This window comes from Geotrypetes seraphini, chromosome 1 (assembly GCF_902459505.1).
Source record: "Geotrypetes seraphini chromosome 1, aGeoSer1.1, whole genome shotgun sequence".
Lineage (NCBI taxonomy): Eukaryota > Metazoa > Chordata > Amphibia > Gymnophiona > Dermophiidae > Geotrypetes > Geotrypetes seraphini.
In genome coordinates, this window is record NC_047084.1 from 400,536,599 (window position 1) to 400,557,150 (window position 20,552).

General features: G+C 44.6%; 1 protein-coding gene across 1 annotated transcript in view; it reads right to left on the minus strand.

The window, feature by feature from the left end:
• Window positions 1-20,552, minus strand: part of PCGF3 (polycomb group ring finger 3) — a 1,052,715-nt gene that overhangs the window by 987,535 nt on the left and 44,628 nt on the right. The window contains 1 exon segment of the mRNA XM_033918044.1: window positions 2,400-2,521. Within this exon segment, the coding sequence (XP_033773935.1) occupies window positions 2,400-2,504 (105 nt within the window). The 5' untranslated portion in view covers window positions 2,505-2,521.

The following is a 20,552-nucleotide window of genomic DNA, read 5'->3' on the forward strand; positions in this document are numbered from 1 at the left end:
CTGAATAAATACTTCTGCTCGGTCTTCACCTGCGAGGCACCGGGGCACGGTCCGCAGTTGTAGGCAAGGCCCAGCGTGGAAGACCCGTTTCAGAATTTCGAGTTCACACCTGGCGACGTCTACTACGAACTGGCAAGACTCAAGGTGAACAAAGCCATGGGACCGGACAATCTACACCCCAGTGAGCTGCGTGATGTCCTGAAAGAACCGCTATCAGGACTCTTCAATCTCTCCCTAAGTTTGGGGAGAGTCCCCATAGACTGGAAAACAGCTAACGTCGTTCCACTGCACAAAAAGGGTTGCAGAGGCTGCAAACTACAGACCGGTGAGTCTCACATCAATAGTATGCAAACTCATGGAAACACTAATCAAACGTAAATTAGACGCAATCTTGGATAAGGAGAATCTACGGGATCCTAGTCAACAGGAATTCACCAAGGGTAGGTCCTGCCAATCCAATCTCATCAGCTTCTTTGACTGGGTAACAAAACAGCTAGACTTGGGAGAATCCGTGGACGTCGTATACCTAGACTGACTTTAGCAAAGTTTTCGAAGTGTCCCGCATCACAGGCTGTTGAGCAAGATGAAATCAATGGGGCTGGGAGAAACACTAACTACATGGGTCAATGACTGGCTGAGTGGCAGACTTCAGAGGGTGGTAGTTAACGGTACCCTCTCTAAAACATCGGAGGTGACCAGTGGAGTACCACAGGGCTCAGTCTTGGGCCCGCTCCTTTTCAACATATTCATAGGGGACCTAACTCAGGGGCTTCAAGGTAAAATAACGTTATTCGCTGATGACGCCAAACTATGCAATATAGTGAGAGACGGCAATTCACCCAATAGTATGACACAGGACCTACATTTGTTGGAGCTTTGGTCCTCGACCTGGCAGCTGGGCTTCAACGCTAAGAAATGCAAGATCATGCACCTCGGCAGCAGAAATCCGTGCAGAACTTACACCTTGAATGGTGAGACCTTAGTTAGAACTTCAACAGAACGAGACTTGGGAGTAATCATCAGCGTAGACATGAAAACTGCTGATTATGTGGAGAAGGCTTCATCTAAGGCAAGACAGTTGTTAGGTTGCATCCGCAGGAGTTTCGTCAGCCGGAAGCCTGAAGTCATAATGCCATTATACAGAACCATGGTGAGACCTCATTTGGAATACTGTGTGCAATTCTGGAGGCCACACTACCGAAAAGATGTGCTGAGAGTAGAGTCGGTGCAACGGATGGCCACCAGGATGGTCTCGGGGCTCAAGGATCTATCGTACGAGGAAAGGCTGAAAAATTTGCAGCTGTACTCACTCGAGGAACGTAGGGAGAGAGGAGACATGATCGAGACATTTAAGTATATTACCGGCCTTATCGAGATGGAAGAAGAGATTCTCTTTCTCAAAGGACCCTCAGCCACAAGAGGGCATCCGCTCAAACTCAGGGGCAGGAAATTTCATGGCGACACCAGGAAATATTTCTTCACCGAGAGAGTGGTTGATCCTTGGAACGAGCTCCCGGTGCAGGTGATCGAGGCAAACAGTGTGCAAGAATTTAAGAGCAAATGGGATGCCCATGTGGGATCCCTTAGAGGGTTAAGCCAAGGGAACCTGTCACCAGGAGTGGGATCCCTAGGATAGTAGACTTGGGGGTGGGTCAGTAGAGTGGGCAGACCTGATGGGCTATGGCCCTTATCTGCCATCATCTTCTATGTTTCTAAACTGAAGGGAAATACTGCTAGATGGCACTAAACTAGTCTGTAAAGTACACTATAGGCAGAGTGAAAAATCCAGAGTGGATCCCTTCTGTAGCATGTGGTTATGGGGAAATAACCCTATGGTCTAGAACAGGGGTGTCAAAGTTCCTCCTCGAGGGCTGCAATCCAGTTGGGTTTTCAGGATTTCCCCAATGAATATGCATGAGATCTATTTGCATGCACTGTTTTCATTGTATGCTAATAGATCTCATGCATATTCATTGGGGAAATCCTAAAAACCCAACTGGACTGCAGCCCTCGAGGAAGGACTTTGACACCCCTGGTCTAGAATGTCTCACCTATTGCACGGGAAATGGACATTTATTCTGCTGGGTTTGTGGACGTCTTGCCCAAAACATCCAACCTCAGACAGACATCCTATCAAAAATACCCCTCTAGGTCATCCTTTTCTGTCTCTATAACGATTTTATTGATTTCTTAATTTTACGATTGTAAACTGCTTAGCTGTAATGACTTGCAGTATTACTAAATAAAACAGAGTTGCAAATTTTTACTAAAAACATTTTTATAATGTCTTTACAAATTGATAACATGTTCAGATGTATAAAACAGAGTCCCTGCTCCATGTGAGATACTCTGTTAAAGTTTCTATTTACCTCAACTGTTACAGGGAAATACACACTTACCATGAGATGATCAAGAAGAGTCAAAGCTATGTCAAAGTGGTGGATCTTGAAATGGGATTTCAATACTGTCCAAGACATAGCAAGATACACCAACTCAAGAAGCATGTTCCAGGCATACAGTGCTGTAAAACAAACAGTTTAAAGTTAGCAAAGAACGATCAAAGAGCAGCAGCTTGCCAAAAAATGTCATACAAGAGAAGAGGAAAGGGCACATTCCCTTACTAATTTTATTGATTTGTAAATGTCTTTGATGCTATGGTTAACAGACATTTGATTTATTACACATGATATTCCAACTTAAACTGTATCAAATCAGATTTCAATATAAGAGTATTAACCAAATAGGGTGCCAATGAAGAGCCATGAGAATGCTGAAAGATAGGAGTTCTTCAGCTGGACTGATATACCAATGGCAAACCTTTGAGACAGCTACAGTAGTGCAAACAGAATATAATAATGAGTAGGTAAGGTTTTTGGCAGTGTGTTCCCAAAGGAAATGGTGGATTTTGTTATTACAAACAAACCAAAACTGCAGATATGTACAACGATGTAGGCAAAATTTATTGTGACAACAAAAGTATATTTAAAAACCTTTTTACCAAACAGGGGACCCAACACGGTCCGTGTTTCGGACAACCTTCATCAGGGGTCCATGGTAGAAAAGGGAAAAAAACATATGTCACAAACAAATTGTAGTGAAAAATACAGTAAAAACAAACAGATAATGTGTCACACCGAGAGTCACTAGATATTTTAAAATCTCGCTAAAGTAGGAGTAAAGTCCAGGAGAGTCATATGGGGCTTAACTCAAGGACTGGATAGCCCATTTTCACCACAATAATCAAAATTCCAAAACTCAGAATTGCCCCAGTAGTTCAGTACCTTCACTGTTCCCATATCCCCTTTGGGTTTGTCAGTTTCTCCTGACCACTGTTCCTTGCTTTACAGCTGAGCACGTCCCGTGCCAGCTTTCTCACACTTCAGCTACTTCACAGTCCCAGTATAAACAAACTTAACTTTGCTTCTGCTGTTCTCCCAAGGAACATCCACAGCCCTGACTGCCAGGTTGTGAGGGCCATGCCTCCCTTTAGTTTAAGGTCTCCAGGCCCTCCCGATGTGACCCTTATCTTCTTTATCTAGTGCTCCTAGGGAGTCTGAATACGGGGTTTATTTACACAAGCATTCTCACTTAATTAAGCAGGGCTGCCTCAGCCCTGCGTGCCGCCATGCTCTGGCCCAAGTTTAAAGGAAACAGAAAACTTTCTTTATAAGAATGGATGGGACCCTCATACACTGTACACTCCCAGGTCCATGTCCTCACCAAACACACTACCCCCAGGGTCACTATACATTTCCCACTCACACTCTTGGGAACCCTGGCTTTCCATTTCCACATTCATTCCAGGCTTTACATCCCATCCCCCTCTCTGCATGTCTGCCAGCAGCATTTCCATTAGGGTAAACTTCCAGCCCTTCCCTCTGGGGTTTAATAGGCAAGTCACTATACCTCCTGTGGGTTATACTGCCTCTCCTTGTGGGCTGGCCTCCTGCAAGGATCACTGTGGGTTGTTTGGCTTTCCCAATCAGAGCCAGCTGAGCCTCTCTCCTGCTGCCTCTGCTTGTTTCCCATTTGAGGCTTCCCAGCCTGCAAACTCCGGGGTCTGACTCCACCCCTCTCCAAATTGGTCTCAGGTTTCTCCCTCACTTGGGGAAAGGAGTGATAGGGGAAATTATTAGTTTTCAGTGCCCTCCCTATCTGGCTCTTGGGCTGTGCTGTGACCTGCCTTTTCTCTCTCACTCCTGGCTGAGCCAACTGTCCTGGATCCATGCCGGGTTTTACAGAGCCCCGTGCTACATGCTGGGGAGGTTTAACAGTCCTTTTCACTGGAACAGGAGCTTCCCTGTCACAATGTAGATAGACCCTGAGTGTAGGTAGACTGTTTCATATAACCTAAAAAGACGGTTTTAAGTAACCCTGATTGAATCATGATTAGCTAAAAGGTGTTAATGTCTGATTAAGAGGGTGCTTAGGACAATGGGTCCAGGTGCACAGATAACTAAAGTTAATCAGAAACTATTGTCAGAGGCATACTGGAAATTACATTTGACCATAGCCTATTCTTCGGCTGTCTAGCACAAGTTTACCAAGGAGGGGGAGATTTAACTTCTATTGAAGCTCAATAGTTTTCTATATTCAGAATAAGATTCCAAGCTATATAAGCCTCCTCTCTGCAACACACAAAAATCTATCTCTTGGCTCTTGGCACTCTGGTCCTCTCTTCTATCTCTTGAGCTCTCTCTTTCTCTGTCTATCCTTCTCTTTATCTATGGAACACGAAGCTTGGACCATCACCCCATCCCCCTTTTCTCTCTCTCTGCCTTTCCCTGGAACTTCAGGCTTCTATGTCTCTCTTGTCCTCTGAACTCTGTAAGGCAGGGAAACTGCGTTGCTCTCTCATTAATTGTAATGTTTAATTGTAATGCTTATAAATATTGCTTTTCTGTAAGCCTATTTCTATAATATATTCTTTATGCAATCACCTCTGGCTGTGCCTTTTTGATTCTACTTCCTGGTGAATGTTCAGTGAGGGAACTGAACCTGGGACCTGGCGTGTGTAAGGGCGCCTCTCAAGTGACCCCACCAACTATATATTGTGGGGGCCACTAACAAACCTTACACCTACCACTTTCAACTTTTCAAGGTACCAGGTGGGGGAGTGGGAGGGGGCATCCACTGGCAGGAGGGAGTAGGCAACCCTACTGATGTTTATTTTGGGGGCTGTGGGCGCCGATGGCAGGAGGGAGTCGGCATCCCTCCTACCATATTTTTAATAGTAGGTCGAGTGTTTGGTGGGCGGGCGGGGGTGTTCGGCAAGCCGAGGGCAGGCTGAGGAGGAGGAGGCTGATGGCAGGAGGGACCAGGCATTCCTCCTGCCATTTAGGGGTCGCAGGGGGGATTGACAGGTCTACCTGCCTGTCTTTTATTCAATTTTTTTTAATGGGGCAGATATTTTGTGTGTGTAACACGCAAAATATTTGTGCCACGGAAAAAAAAATGAATAAAAGAAAGACAGGTAGACCTGTCAAAAACCAGCAGGGTCTGCAGCAGTCGGGTTTTAGGCTAGTTTTGTTAGTGAATCAATCGCTTGGCTATTTTGCACGGGGTTTCATAATTTGCATGGGAGGATCGGAGCGAAGAATGATCGGGCAGCAGTTTAGTGAATTGGGTCGGGGAACAACTGGTTTTGCGATTGTCGGCACAGGGTCAGAAGGTTTAGTGAATATAAGCCAAAATCTGCATACTATCCCCTACAGAATTACTTATAAAATCATCTTGCTTGTCTTTAAAATTCACACAACTGACATTTCACATTACTTAGACAGCTCACCTCACACTGCCCCCTCTAGAATGCTCAAATCCTCTTATCAAAATAGTCTAATCAGTTGGTCTTTCTGTGAAATACACTGAGACAGCCATCCATTGTTCTCACCTTTTCTGTACAAGGCTCAGAACTCTGGAATTCACTCCCACCCTATCTAAGGGCTAGATTCACTAAGTTCGCCGACTGTGTCCCGAACAGTTCCCTGACTCGATTCACTAACCTTCTGGCGGATCTATCTCACACCCGATCCGATCATACAAATGAGGGGTAATGGCATGAATAAATAGTAAGCCCTCGATTCACTAAAAAGAAGAAGGAACACCGATTGGGCTTGCCGATCCAAAATGAAGCAATTGCTGAGGACCAGTCGCTCACATCCTTGCTGACTGTCCTGCTCCTCTGCCGCCCTGAAATCCCAGTATCAAAATAAAATATAAAACCATCAAAATAAAACATTTTTAGAATGTCTTAAAACACATCTCCCTTGTGCAAAAAGCGTAGTGCGAGCTGTAGTTTTAACCCATGGGTTTAAAGCAGGCTACACAAAGCATATTCTGTTCCGTGTTGTTTTATAGTCTGGCTGCAAAGCGTGTTCTGTTCCATTCTGGCTGCACAAAAGTTGAAATGATTCCTGAAATCCACTCGTGGGGCCAGCAAGTGCAGCCACCCCTCTCCCTTTAGTTTTTTACCTCAAACTTGTGTGGAGAGCAAATGAATGTGTGGATCACATCTACAGGCAAAGAGGATGGTCTGTGCATGCATCTGGATCACTCTGAAGTGATCCATGGAGTCGCTGTGAGGCGTGTGTCCGAACACTCTGTAGTGAATCGGTTGTCCGACAAGACTCGGCCACGGATCACCCAACAACAGTGAGTTCAGTGAATCTAGGCCAGTGGTCTCAAACTCGTGGCCCGGGGACCACATGCGGCCCGCCAGGTTCTATTTTGAGGCCCTCGATATGTTTCATAATCACAAAAGTAAAATAAAATAGTTTCTTGATCATATGTCTCTTTAGCTATACATGACAATATTATTATTAAGACAGCCAAAAGGAAAGATTTATAAACTATAAAGAGTTTTACCTCATGCAAAATTATTTATTTAATAAGACATTAACTATTTTTTCTGAGGGCCTCCAAGTACCTACAAATCCAAAATATGGCCCTGCAAAGGGTTTGAGTTTGAGGCCACTGATCTAGGTCTAAGGCTACAAACCTCCTTAGCAACATTTAAATCAGTCCTCAAAACACCCCTCTATTCAAATGCCTATACCTAAATTTCCACTGTCACCCTCATATTTCACCTTCCCCCTTGTTTCTCTATTTTTCATTGTAATTCTGCCCTACCACTCACAGTTCTGTTTTGACTGAGCACTCCTGTCTCCCCATGCATAATAATGTAAGCCGCTTAGACATTTTTATTCAATAAGCGGGATAAGCCCTGAATAAAACTTGGAAACTTCTAGGGTTTGGAAACTTAACCTCAAATGATTGCTAGCCAAGTTATAATTCTTATCTGATGGTAATCCTACTAAATACACCATATAATCTAAGATTTCTTCATGGAAAACAACATTTAAAAACTCAATGTATATACTCAAATATAGGACGAGATTTTTGTGCCCCAAAAAATGGGGGTCTTGTTCTATATTCGGGTCATCATCCAGTGACAACCTGACCTCCTCCCAGACATGCTGCAGGCCTCTGCCAGCCTGCCGTATGACCTGGTAGGACGAGACAGTAGAGATCTCTCCCGTCTCAGGTCCCAGCCGATTCTAACATTTTTTTTACCCCCTGCGTACCTTTTTTTTGGCATCCCTGGTGGTCCAGCAGTGTATGGGCAGGAGCTTTATGCGCTCCTGCCCTGCGCTGAGCCCCTCCCTCCCTGGATGGCTGCCTCAGATCTTGCGGCCAGCGGTGTATCCAGCACGGAGCAAGTTTTTGAGCTTCCGCCCAGCCCTGCGCCATTCCCTGAATGGATGCTATCAGTTCTTGTGAGACTCACAAGTACTAGTGGCAGCCATTCAGGGAGCAGCGCAGGGCCGGATGGGAGCTCAAAAACTCGCTTGGGGCGCTCATCTCGATGGTCTCCATACTCAAGGATCGTCAGTGTCATATCAATCTGTTGGAACTCAGAACGAACTTGAAGGCTCTCAACGCTTTTCAACATCTTCATGACCAGGTAGTCCTCATTTGGACGGACAACCAAGTTGCCATGTATTATGTCAACAAACAGGGAGGGATGGGGTCTGCCTCCCTTTGTCAAGAAGCTCTGAAGGTTTGGGATTGGGCAATCTGCCACAACACCTTCCTCAAAGCTGTCTACATTCAAGGGGCGAAGAATTGCTTGGCGGACAACTTGAGTCGTCTACTGCAACCTCACGAATGGACACTCCATTCCTCACCTCTTCATCACATTTTTTCACAGTGGGGAACGCCTCAGATAGACCTCTTTGCAGCTCCCCACAACTACAAACTGCCTCAGTTCTGTTCCAGGATATACTCTCCTCATCACCTTGAGGCAGATGCTTTTCTTCTGGAATGGACAAATCTCTTCCTCTATGCATTCCCTCCATTCCCTCGACTCTGGTCAAGTTAAAGAACGATCATGCCACCATTATTCTAAATTGCTCCTCAGTGGCCAAGACAACTTTCTACTTCAACTCAGCAGCAGGGAGCCATACCTTCTACCAGTTTTTCCTTCTCTGCTTACACAGAGTCAAGGATCTCTGCTTCATCCCAATCTGCAGTCTCTACACCTGACAGCTTGGTACCTCTCAACATAACCCCTCTTCAGTTTTCTCCATCTGTAAGAGATGTTTTAGAAGCTTCTAGGAAGCCTACCACTAGACAATGCTTTCACCAAAAATGGACTAGATTTTCTACATGGTGTGTTTCTCATCATAAGGAGCCTCAGCATTCCTCCTTATCTTCTGTTTTGGACTACCTTTTGCACTTATCCAATTCTGGACTCAAGTCTACATCTATCCGAGTCCATCTCAGTGCAATTGCAGCTTTCCATCAGCCTATTGAAGGAAAACCCCTCTCTGCTCACCCGGTGGTTTCCAGATTCATGAAAGGACTTTCAAACTGCCTCCTGTGGTTTGGGACCTCAATATTGTCCTTGTTCAACTGATGAAGCCTCCATTTGAACCAATTGATAAGGCTCATCTGAAGTATCTCACTTGGAAAGTGGTGTTTCTCATAGCCCTCACTTCTGCTCGACGAGTCAGTGAGCTGCAAGCTTTAGTTGCTGACCCACCTTTCACAGTGTTCCATCATGACAAGGTGGTTCTTCGTACTCATCCTAAATTCCTCCCTAATGTGGTCTCAGAATTTCATCTCAACCAATCCATTGTTTTTCCAGTGTTTTTCCAAAGCCTCATTCTCATCCTGAGAAATTGCTCTTCATACTCTGGACTGTAAACGTGCTTTGGCCTTCTATTTGGAACGCACCAAACCACACAGAACTGCTCCTCAACTTTTTGTCTCCTTCGATCCCAATAAGTTGGGACATCCTATTTCTAAGCATACCATCTCCAACTGGATGGCGGCTTGTATAATAATAATAATAACAACTTTATTCTTATATACCGCCAACAATCTTACGACTTCTAGGCGGTTTACAATGAAGAGAAACTGTACAGACAGCGAATTACAGAGTATAGCATTGAACATCAAGTGATAGTAACAGGAGAGTTACAGGGCTGTGTATTACATGGTTTCACAATGAGTAGCATTATATAGTCGACGATATTCAGAGCATAAGTAGGAGAAGAGAAAGGAGATTGCGCTTTGAGTTACAAAGGTGCAAGGCTGCGAAGGTGAAAAAGATAACATAAGATGTTGATGAGAAGTAAGTTGTTAACTTGGTACATTTGAATGAAGGACGGGCACCAGTGGGAAAAACTGGTAACAATTAAAGATAGAAATTTTGGCAGAAGAGGGTAGACGGACTCCTTGGGATGGGAGGAGGCTCCGATTTTAGGGGAGAAGTCTGGTTAGGTTATAAATTTCTTAAACAATGTGGTTTTTAGTTCTTTCCTAAAGATACTATATGATTCTCTGGCGGCATAAGTGAAGTAGCCTGTCCAAGTTTGCAGTCTACCTGCTTGGAATTTGAATGTTCTATCAAAGAACATAAGAACATAAGAACATAAGAAGTTGCCTCCGCTGAGGCAGACCATAGGTCCATCCTGCTCAGCGGTCCACTCCCGCGGCGGCCCATCAGGCCCATTGTCTGAGCAATGGTCTATACCTATCTATACCCCCCAATCCCTTTTTCTTCTAGGAATCTATCCAAACCTTCTTTGAAACCATTTAATGTTTTCTTGTCTACAACAGCCTCTGGAAGCGCGTTCCATGTGTCCACTACCCTCTGAGTGAAAAAGAACTTCCTAGCGTTTGTTCTAAACCTGTCCCCTTTCAATTTCTCCAAGTGCCCCCTTGTACTTGTGGTGCCCCTTAATTTAAAAAATCTGTCCCTGTCTACTTTTTCTATGCCCTTCAGGATCTTGAAGGTTTCTATCATGTCTCCTCTAAGTCTTCGCTTTTCCAGGGAGAAAAGCCCCAGCTTTTTCAGTCTGTCAGTATATGAGAGGTCCTCCATACCCTTTATTAGCTTAGTTGCTCTTCTCTGGACTCCCTCAAGTACCGCCATGTCTTTCTTGAGGTACGGTGACCAGTACTGGACACAGTACTCCAGATGCGGCCGTACCATTGCACGATACAGCGGCATGATGACTTCCTTCGTCCTGGTCGTAATACCCTTCTTAATGATACCCAGCATTCTGTTTGCTTTCCTAGAGGCTGTGGCGCATTGCGCCGATGCCTTCAGTGTTGCGTCTACCATCACTCCCAGGTCTCTCTCCAGGTTACTAACCCCTAGTGGTGCGATATCTACAGCCTATGATATTTGGGTAGGTAAAGAGGTTACGGTTTCTGGTAGGCCTAATAGAGGAGTGGAATTCGAAGTGAGGTAGTAGGTATCTGGGGGCCAGTCCCCAGATTAGTTTATAGCAGAGGCAGGAGAATTTGAATAGAATTCGTGCTTCAATTGGTAACCAATGAAGGAGTTTGTAGAATGGACTAACATGATCGCTCTTCTTTAGTCCGAATATTAGACGGATGGCCGTATTTTGAACTATTCTCAGTTTTCTCACATTTTTTTTAGATATTCCCAAGTAGACAATGTTACAGTAGTCCAGGGTGGATAAAATCAGTGATTGTACCAATATTCTGAAGGATAGCGGGTCGAAGTATTTTTTTATGGTTTTCAGTTTCCAAAGGATGAAGAAGCATTTTTTAGCCACCGAGATTATGTGCTCGGTCAGGGACAGGTGGGTATCCAGGGTGACTCCCAGTATTTTTATGGTTTTTAGTATTGGGTGATCATGACCGTTTACATATATTGTAGTTGCGGAGATTTTCTCATTCTGCCATGCCCAGGCTGGATTACCCCTTCACAGTAAAGTCACAGCCCATAGAGTCAGTATCTCATTCTGCCATGCCCAGGCTGGATTACCCCTTCACAGTAAAGTCACAGCCCATAAAGTCAGTAGCTTTCCTCAGATCTACACCTATTGAGGAAATTTGTAGAGCTGCTACTTGGTCCTTGGTTCATACCTTCGCTTCTCACTATTGTCTGGATATTTTCTCCAGACGTGATGAACAGTTTGGCCAAACAGTATTACAAAATTTATTCTCCTAAATTGCCAACACTCCCACCATCCCATTTTGGTTAGCTTGGAGATCATCCATATGTGAAAATAGGCTACCTGCTTGTCCTGGGATAAAGCACAGTTACTTACCGTAACAGGAGTTATCCAAGGACAGCAGGCAGCTATTCTCACAACCCACCCACCTCCCCTGGTTGGCTTCTCTGCTAACTATCTGAACTGAGGAGACGCGCCCTGCGCTGGGCGGGAAGGCATTCGTGCATACGTGGTACGCAACGTGAAACTTTGAGTTTCTTCAAGCAAGTCTGCTTGTGAGGCGTCCGCATCTGGGCTCCGTCGATGACGTCACCCATATGTGAGAATAGCTGCCTGCTGTCCCTGGATAACACCTGTTACGGTAAGTAATTGTGCTTTATGTCTGACCCTGGTATGCAATGCAATAGGCCATGCCAAATTAATAAAATTAGAACAAAATTAGCCAGTATCAGAGAAGATACTGGAAATTCATGTGTAACTGTCTTAAAAGCTAGAAGGAACTTTGTGGGATATGCGTTTTAAAGAAATGTACATGTGTTTCAATTTACAGCAAAGGAAAATCATAATATATAGCAAAATTTGTACAATAATTAAGATAACTATAGGGTGAATTAAAATAAATGTGGTTCGCAGTGGGCGAATACCCAAAGAAAAGTTCCCAAACTGAGACATGAGCGTCTCGTAGCAAATTTTCAACAGTTTGTGCAATCTGTCCATTTTCAAAAGTGATGGTATGATTCACTTCTTTGGAGGTTTTCATAAGTTGTTCAATGTAGGCATGGAGTTCAGTAAAATTCAGCAGCTTGTGAAATGTCTCGTTCCCCATGCCAAGAGATAGTGGATGCACAGCATATGAAATAAAGTCTGGAATGTCCATAGAATCATTAATTACCAGAGGTGTGGAGTCGGTTGTCCCATTAATGGTGATGGAGGACAGAGGTGAATGACTACACCAGGTATTGTTTAGTAAATAGGTTGAACTTTACAGCAAAGCGTTCTTAGGAAGGTGGCTGTCATGAATCCGGGGATCCATCGAACAGGAAACATTTTGTGGAAAGAACAGGTGAAAACAAAAGTGTTCAGCTCTGAGGTGATACAGCATGTGTGAAGAAGTAGAGAAGTAGGAGATCTTTGCAGTCAGGGTGCAGGAAGATGAATTAATCCAGTAGGAGCTGACAGTCTCTTTAAACTGGTACTTGGGATGAAATGATGTCAGTGCAGGTTCTGTCAGTCACTTGAAACTGGTAAAGTTCACCCTTGGGATGAAATAATGTCTGTGCATACAGGGAGGGATACACCGGCTTGAAAGGAGTCCAGATACCATTCAGCGGCTGACCCCAGTGAGGTGATCCAAAGAAGAGATAGGTTGCCTGTACTGAATGTGGCAACATATGACAATATTACTGTATTTAAACTGGTACAGATATGGCAAAAGAAAGACAATATTCAGGTACTTAAGGTTCTTAATCGGACATTTCAAAAAGATATGTTTTGTGTGCTGCATTGAACTACTATGACACTCGAGAGACCATAATTATGTACTGAAATTGTCAGAAATGTGTACTGAATCTAGTGAGCACCCTAGAATAAACACTTGTATAAAACCTTTTCTTAAAAATATAACCCCTAATTAAGCTACATTTAGGATATGAAAGCTATAACTTAAAATAACATTGCGCAATTGGGCTGGTAAAACGTGGGAAAAGAGCTCTAGAAATGGCCAATGTTATGTATCCTGGGGTACCCCCTAAACTAAAACAAATAGACAAAACACAGACCACATGGCGCAGACAAAACATAAAACACAAAGTTTTAGGCATGAAACTATTCTTCCATCTGTCAAGTGTTCAGGGCTGAATTTAACTCTGCAAATAAACACATTGTTATAGAAAAACAAAACAAAGATGAACACATGAGTAAAGTATATGTACACATAATGTATAGCATAACCATCTCATATTCAGAAAAGGCATAATGCTAATTTCTTTTTGGAGCGTCTGTATCTCTGCAGTGATAAAGAGGATCCTTGGAATACATTAGAAATATCTCTGTGCCAAAACTGGTCTTGGATGGCTATGTATATATCCGAGCTGCTGCTAAGGAAAAGAAAACACATTTTAAATTGGTAGCATCCTCAAGAATACAAGGGTTACTACCTGAAATGTACAGGCAGAAGTTTAGCAGGAAAAAAATATAAGAAGTGTGTTAGAAGAGCAGAGATGTCAGCTGCCAGTTCCAGTCCAATGTGCATTGGGCCTTTCACCAGGACAGAGACTGACAAAAAATAGAATTAAAAGCACAAAGGAAAATAAAAGTAAAAGTTATTAGTACAGATGTGGCATGTCTTAATTGAGTGACTGTTTTAACTTCGGACCATGCTTTTCTTCAGAGCAGCTCAAATATTCTTTTTCTAAAATATTATTTATTCATTATAAAACACATTCAATAAGTGAAAACAGAATGAATTAAATATTTTACACTGTAGACATCACTTGAATTTTACAAGATTCATACAGCTCAAATATTCTTACATGCAACACATTCTAGCAAGCCTATAATAGGAAACTACAAAAGACTTTTGATAGTAAAATCTCACCAAGTATAAAACCCAAAATATTACTGGAACTTTTCACAACTGTGTCATCCAGTCTAAAACAATTTAAGGGTTCCAGAAGGTCTTTTGATTTCTCTCTCACTCTGTCTATACTGCACAAGGCCTTTTGATTAGAAAATACCATCTTTCACCTTGTCTTATGCAGTCAATAATCCTATTGCACAGTGCATATAAGAAAAAAATCCTGCCTATTCCATACCAAAAAAAAAAAAAATATTGAATTCTACTTACCAGATGAAATCATCAGGAAGGACCGAGACAGAGCCCCCAAAATGTAAAGATGGACCCCCAAAATGTAAGGATAGAGGGATTAGGTTGAAGCGGCCTTACAATCCACGGTCCTGGGTTCAATACCCTCACAGAAGATTCACCAGGAAGCAAACTCAAATAAGAAGTACAGCCAGAAGTGATTGCATAAAGAATATATTATAGAAATAGGCTTACAGAAAGGCAATCTTAATAAAAGTTACAATTAAGCATTACCATTAAGGAATATGTTTTATAGATACAGAGTGAATACAGACTGCTTCTGTGCTCCTGTGAATGAGAGAGAACAGACAAAGAAAGAATCCAAGAAAGACAGGAAAGAGAGGCTTGACATTCCAGGTAGAGCAAGGAGAGAGAAAGAAGAGAGAGAGAGCGAGCAAGAAGAGAGAGAGAGAGCAAGGAGAGAGAGAGAGCGAGAAGAGAGAGAGAGCAAGCAAGAAGAGAGAGAGAGAGAGAGCAAGGAGAGAGAGAGCGAGAGAGAGAAAGGGGGATGGTCTAAGCTTCAGGTTCCAGAGATAGAGATAGCGAGAGAGCTGTGTTGTAGAGAGGAGGCTTTTATAGCTTGGAATCTTATTCTGAATATAGAAACTATTGTATTTCCCAATATCTTTCTGTTTATAATTTGTAAACTGTTTGAAACAATGGCTAGTTTAATTGATAAGGAAGGTGTGATACTTGCAGGCATGGTCGATGGGATTAGTCTCTGGCTTCTTTGTCCCATTCAAGTAGCCTATCTTCTTGATAAACAATCCAGTCTGGCTGGATGCTTAGTGTATGTGAATTCTGTGCAGGAGCATTTAGGGTCTAACTGCATCAACATTCCAGAGTCAGATAGGTATAATGTCGCATAGACCTTTGCTGACATTGGTTAAACCAACTGAAAATGCTGATTGCTAGCAATGCTAGGCTGAAAGATACAAAATTATTCAGAGTAGTGAAGACGCAGGGGGATTGCGAAGATCTGCAACATGACAATCAGGTTCGAGGAATGGGCATCGACATGGCAGATGAGGTTCAACATGGATAAGTGTAAAGTGAAGCATGTCGGTAATAAAAATCTCATGCACGAATACAGGATGGTACTTGGAGATACCTCCCAGGAAAGGGACTTGGGAGTTCTGATCGACAAGTTGATGAAGCCGTCCACGCAATGTGTAGCGCCGGCGGCAAAAAGGGCAAACAGAATGCTAGGAATGATAAAGAAGGGTATCAAGAACAGATCAGAGAAGATTATCATGCCGCTGTACCGGGCCATGCTGCACCCTCACCTGGAGTACCGTATTTTCACGTAGATAACGCGCACCCATGTAAAACGCGCACACAGGTATAGCACGCAGAAACCGAAATATATATTAAAAAAATTTTGTATACCACGCACACCCGTATACCGCGCATGCTGCCCCGACTCTCCTTTCACCTGCCCCGACTCTCCTCTGGCCACCCCGACTCTCCTTTCGCCCGCCCTGACTCTCCTCTCCCCCTTGAAGTCCTGTCCCCACCCTGAAAGCCTGATGCCCCCCCGACGTCCGATTCACCCCCCCACCCGCAGGACTGCTCGCACCCCCACCCCGAAGGACCGCTCGCACGCACCTGCACCCCCACCCCGAAGGACCGCTCGCATGCCTACAGCCTCCCTCCCCCCCTCTGACATCAGAGAAAGGGCGGGACCGCCGGAAGAGGAAACAGCGCAGGCGCAGGGCTCACAGAAGGGCTGGTACCGCCAAGAGGAAGTAGCAGGACACCGGTAGGAACGTCTTCATGATAGGGGGGGGGTCGGGAGGCTGTGGGGGTGCGAACAGTCCTTCAGGGTTGGGGTGCGGGTGGGAGTACGTGCGGGTGCGTGCGAGCGGTCCTTCGGGGTGGGGGTGTGAGCGGTCCTACAGGGGGGTGAATCGGACGTCGGGGGGGGGGGGGGAACTATGTAAAAAAAATTTGTACAACGCGCTCACACGTATAATGCGCAAGGTTATGCACGGTTTGTAAAATCGTGTATAACGCGCGCGTTATATGCGTGAAAATACGGTACTGCATCCAGCACTGTCGCCGTACATGAAGAAGGACATGGTACTACTCGAAAGGGTCCAGAGAAGAGCGACTAAGATGGTTAAGGGGTTGGAGGAGCTGCCATACAGCGAAAGATTAGAGAAACTGGGCCTCTTCTCCCTCGAAGAGAGGAGATTGAGAGGGGACATGATCGAAACATTCAAGGTACTGAAGGGGATAGACTCAATAGATAAGGACAGGTTGTTCACCCTCTCCAAGGCAGGGAGAATGAGAGGGCACTCTCTAAAGTTGAAAGGGGATAGATTCTGTACAAATGTAAGGAAGTTCTTCTTCATCCAGAGAGTGGTAGAAAGCTGGAACGCTATTCCGGAGGATGTTATAGGAGAAAACACCCTCCAGGGATTCAAGACAAAGTTAAACAAGTTCCTGCTGAACAAGAACTTGCGCTGATAGGGCTAGTCTTGGTTAGGGTGCTGGTCTTTGACCAGAGGGCCGCCATGGGAGAGGACTGCTGGGCATGATGGACCACTGGTCTGACCCAGCAGCGGCAATTCTTATGTGAGGCAGATCAGAGCTGCTTTGGCGTATTCACAACAGCCCAACTGCTCTGGAAGGAGATGTGAAGATGGCAGCTGCAGATTCTGGTTAAATAGCGATGATCAGATTTGCCGAACCAATGCACAAAATGGCTAACTGTGTGGTTTTGTGCACGATCGCTCATTCTCTGATCCAGCCATGCAAATAAGGTCATTATTATTAAAAAGCCATGTAAACTAGCAGAGCGATTGATGCTCTAATATGGCTTCTCAATGCACAAAAAAAGTGATCACTTTTAGCAATCCAAAAAAAGTGACAGGTCACTTACCTGTCCTATCAATAGTTCAACCCTATAATTAATATATTTATAACATACCATACCTTTTTTTTAATGGGCACATGTATAACCCCCCTCCCCCCTCCCCCGATAATGATGGCCACCCCTGCGACAGCAATGCACCCAGAGAGAGAGGAGAGATCACCATTTCCTCCTGCCTCAGCAACCCAGTTGTGCATCCAGGCCACCGGGACTCCCCCAACACTCCCCACCCTAACTTCCCACCAACAAGACTCCAAAAGACAACCCTGGTGGGCTGGGGGGCTCAGCTCAGAGCCTCCCCAGCTCAAGCAACCCCCAGCCTCTCCCCCATACCTTGTTGTAAAAGCTGGCAAAAGGGATGCTCACTCACTCTTGCCAGCAGGCCTGCCTCTTCGAAATGGCAGGTCTTCCCCTTCCCGGTGCATCCTGAGGTGCACCAGGGAGGGGCTTCAAGTATCCAAGACAATCAGGGCCTTGGGCCCCTCCCCGGTGTACCCTAGGATGTACTGGGAATAGTAAGACCCACCATTTCAAAGAGGCAGGTCTGCTGGCAAGAGGGCATGGGCATCCCTTGTGCCAGTTTCTTCAGCGAGGTACAGGAGAGAAGTTTCTAAGTTGGGGAGGGTTCTGAGCTGATCCCCCAGCCCACCAGGGATGTCTTTTGGGGTCTTGGTGGTAGGAGGGGGATGTCAGGAGAAGTGCAGGGGGCAGGTGGCCCGGATGCACAATGAAGTTGCTGAGACAGGAGGGAGTGGTCATCCTTCCTGTTTCTCTGGGTGCGTTGCTGTCGCAGGGGTGGCCATTATCGTCCGAGGGGGGGATCAGGGGACCCACGGTTCTTGTCAGGGGGGCGATGGCTGTGGATGGGGGGGGCAGTACAACTTTTTTTATGTTTGAACAATTTTCATTGATATCTTAACCACAGTACAGCAATAAAGAAGACATATGGTACAATGACTGTCATCCAATTTCATAAAGTATTTTGTTTACATCCCACCCCCTTCTCTCTGGTAATGATTATACAGAAACATGTTACATTGAACCAACCAACTGATACACAGAATAATAAGTGTGCAAATCAATGAGGATTAATAACCCTCCCCCCAGCCCCACCCCCTTCCCCTGAAAAACAAGAACAAGTGAAAGTTGGTTGCCTAACTGTACAACCATAACGAAGAAATGCAGTGATTTATCAGAAATCAGCCTGGAAACTACCTCTGATCTTACCCTTCTCCCACAATATAATACCACTAGAATGAGACCAGTATAGGAGAAGTAACACCGCAGAGACAGAAAGTGTGTCTTCCAGTCTTTGACCTCCAGATACCACCATACTGAAGAAAACAATCCCACCCACCCAAACCCCCCATTTCCCCTCAACCCTTCAAAAAAATAATACGCTCCCAAGCCAAGCTACTTCCAATCTGTATCGCACAGGAAGAGTGACCAAAAGTCTAAAACAGCAGCAGGAAACGAAAGTGAGAAGGACACAAAAATCAAAGAATCTCCCAACTGGATCAAAATATGCCCTCTAACCCGTGGGTGCCACGTGTGTACATAGGATCCCCAGATAAACAAAAACATTTTTTACATTTAAAAGCCAGCTGCAGGTCCAATAGTAAAAGAGCATGGAGTTTATTCCTCCAATGGCAAAAAGAGGGGCCAACAGATTGTGTTCAATATTGAAGAATGCATTTCTTCCTCACTATATAAGACTTCAGCACCCAAAGTCTAGAACTTCTCCACTATACTCCCAGGATACCCCCCTGCATGAAGCTTAATAAGTTGACGCAGTATCCTTTCTAGGTCACATCACCCGCCTCCAAAAGGCAGCAATAGGGTCACATCTCCACAAGGCATGAATCAGGGAATTCGGCTCAATAACACTTCAGACACTGGGCAGTAGTGCTGCCCGATTTCTGATTCGAATCATTTCGGTGAATCGATTCCCTTTTTAAAATAAAAAATTGGCCTCGCCGATTCGGTGTCCACGGATTGGCAGCTGTTGCTTCGGGGTGGGGTTACGTGTGGCATGGATTGTATCCAAGGTGTGTGCATGAATGTTGTTCTTGCCTTCTCCCCCTTAGGGGAGAGAGCTGGTAGATGATTAGTGGGTGGTCGTCTGGGCAGGTTAGTTTCTACGCTTCCCATGGGAAATAGTGGGTGAGTGAAGGTTAGGTCCCCTTCTACTAAACTGCATTAGCGTTTTTTATTGCCGCGAGCCACGCTGAATGCTGCGCACTGCTAATGATATTCATAGAGTTCTAAGTTCCCCCCTCCCATTATCTGTCTTCGCCGTTATGGCGAAGAAGCCCGTGAAGGAGGACAAGGTCTGGGGTCGGCAAGTATGGGAGCTGGGCTCCAAGCTGCCCAACCACCACTGCTTTGAGTGTGAGCAGCACAGGGTGACATACATTGACATCACTGTGGGAAGCTTCGTTTGTACCTCCTGCTCCGGCCTATTGTGAGTATCCTCTAATGCAAGTCCCATTTACTTTGATCTCAAGTTCAAACAAAGCTTTTATCATTTATATCAACTAGAAAAGCTCTTTGTATACATCTAGAAAAAAGTCTGATCACTATTGTGTGGTGGTGAGGTGGCCGAATTACTCAAAAATGTCTTGTAGATTGGTTTGACTACAAAGAATTTGCACCAGTGACAATTCAGGATGTATATAGCTAGTGTCAAAAATTACAAGTGGACTCGCCCACATTACACCCTTTCTGCAATTAAGGAAAAATTATGTTCTTACCTGTTAATTTTCTTTCCTTTAGACGCAGCAGATGAATCCAGAGACCAATGGGATAGCACACATCTACCAGCAGGTGGAGATAGAGAAACTGATTAACAGGTGGTCCTATTGGCTGGCACACCTCCAGCATCTTCAGTATTGCTCCTTGCCCAAGCATCCGTAACCATCAATATGCTTAGCATGTAAAAATCTTATTTCCCATAACAAATTTCAAAAGGTAATAATACAGAATACAATTATTAATAATAACAGACTTTGAAAGTTGCAAAAGAAAAAAACGACAAGTCAATATCCAGAAAGGATAGGGCTCTGGATTCATCTGCTGCGTCTAAAGGAAAGAAAATTTAACAGGTAAGAACATAATTTTTCCTTCCTTAGCAACAGTAGCACATGAAATCAGAGACCAATGGGATGTAGCAAAGCAATCCTCAATCTGGGTGGGAAGCAAACGCCGCCTCCGCAACAACCGAAGCACTAATCTCTGCCTCCGCATGCGCCCCCACATCCAACCGGTAATGCTGAGATAAAGTATTCTTGGAAGACCAAGTAGTCGCATGACAAAA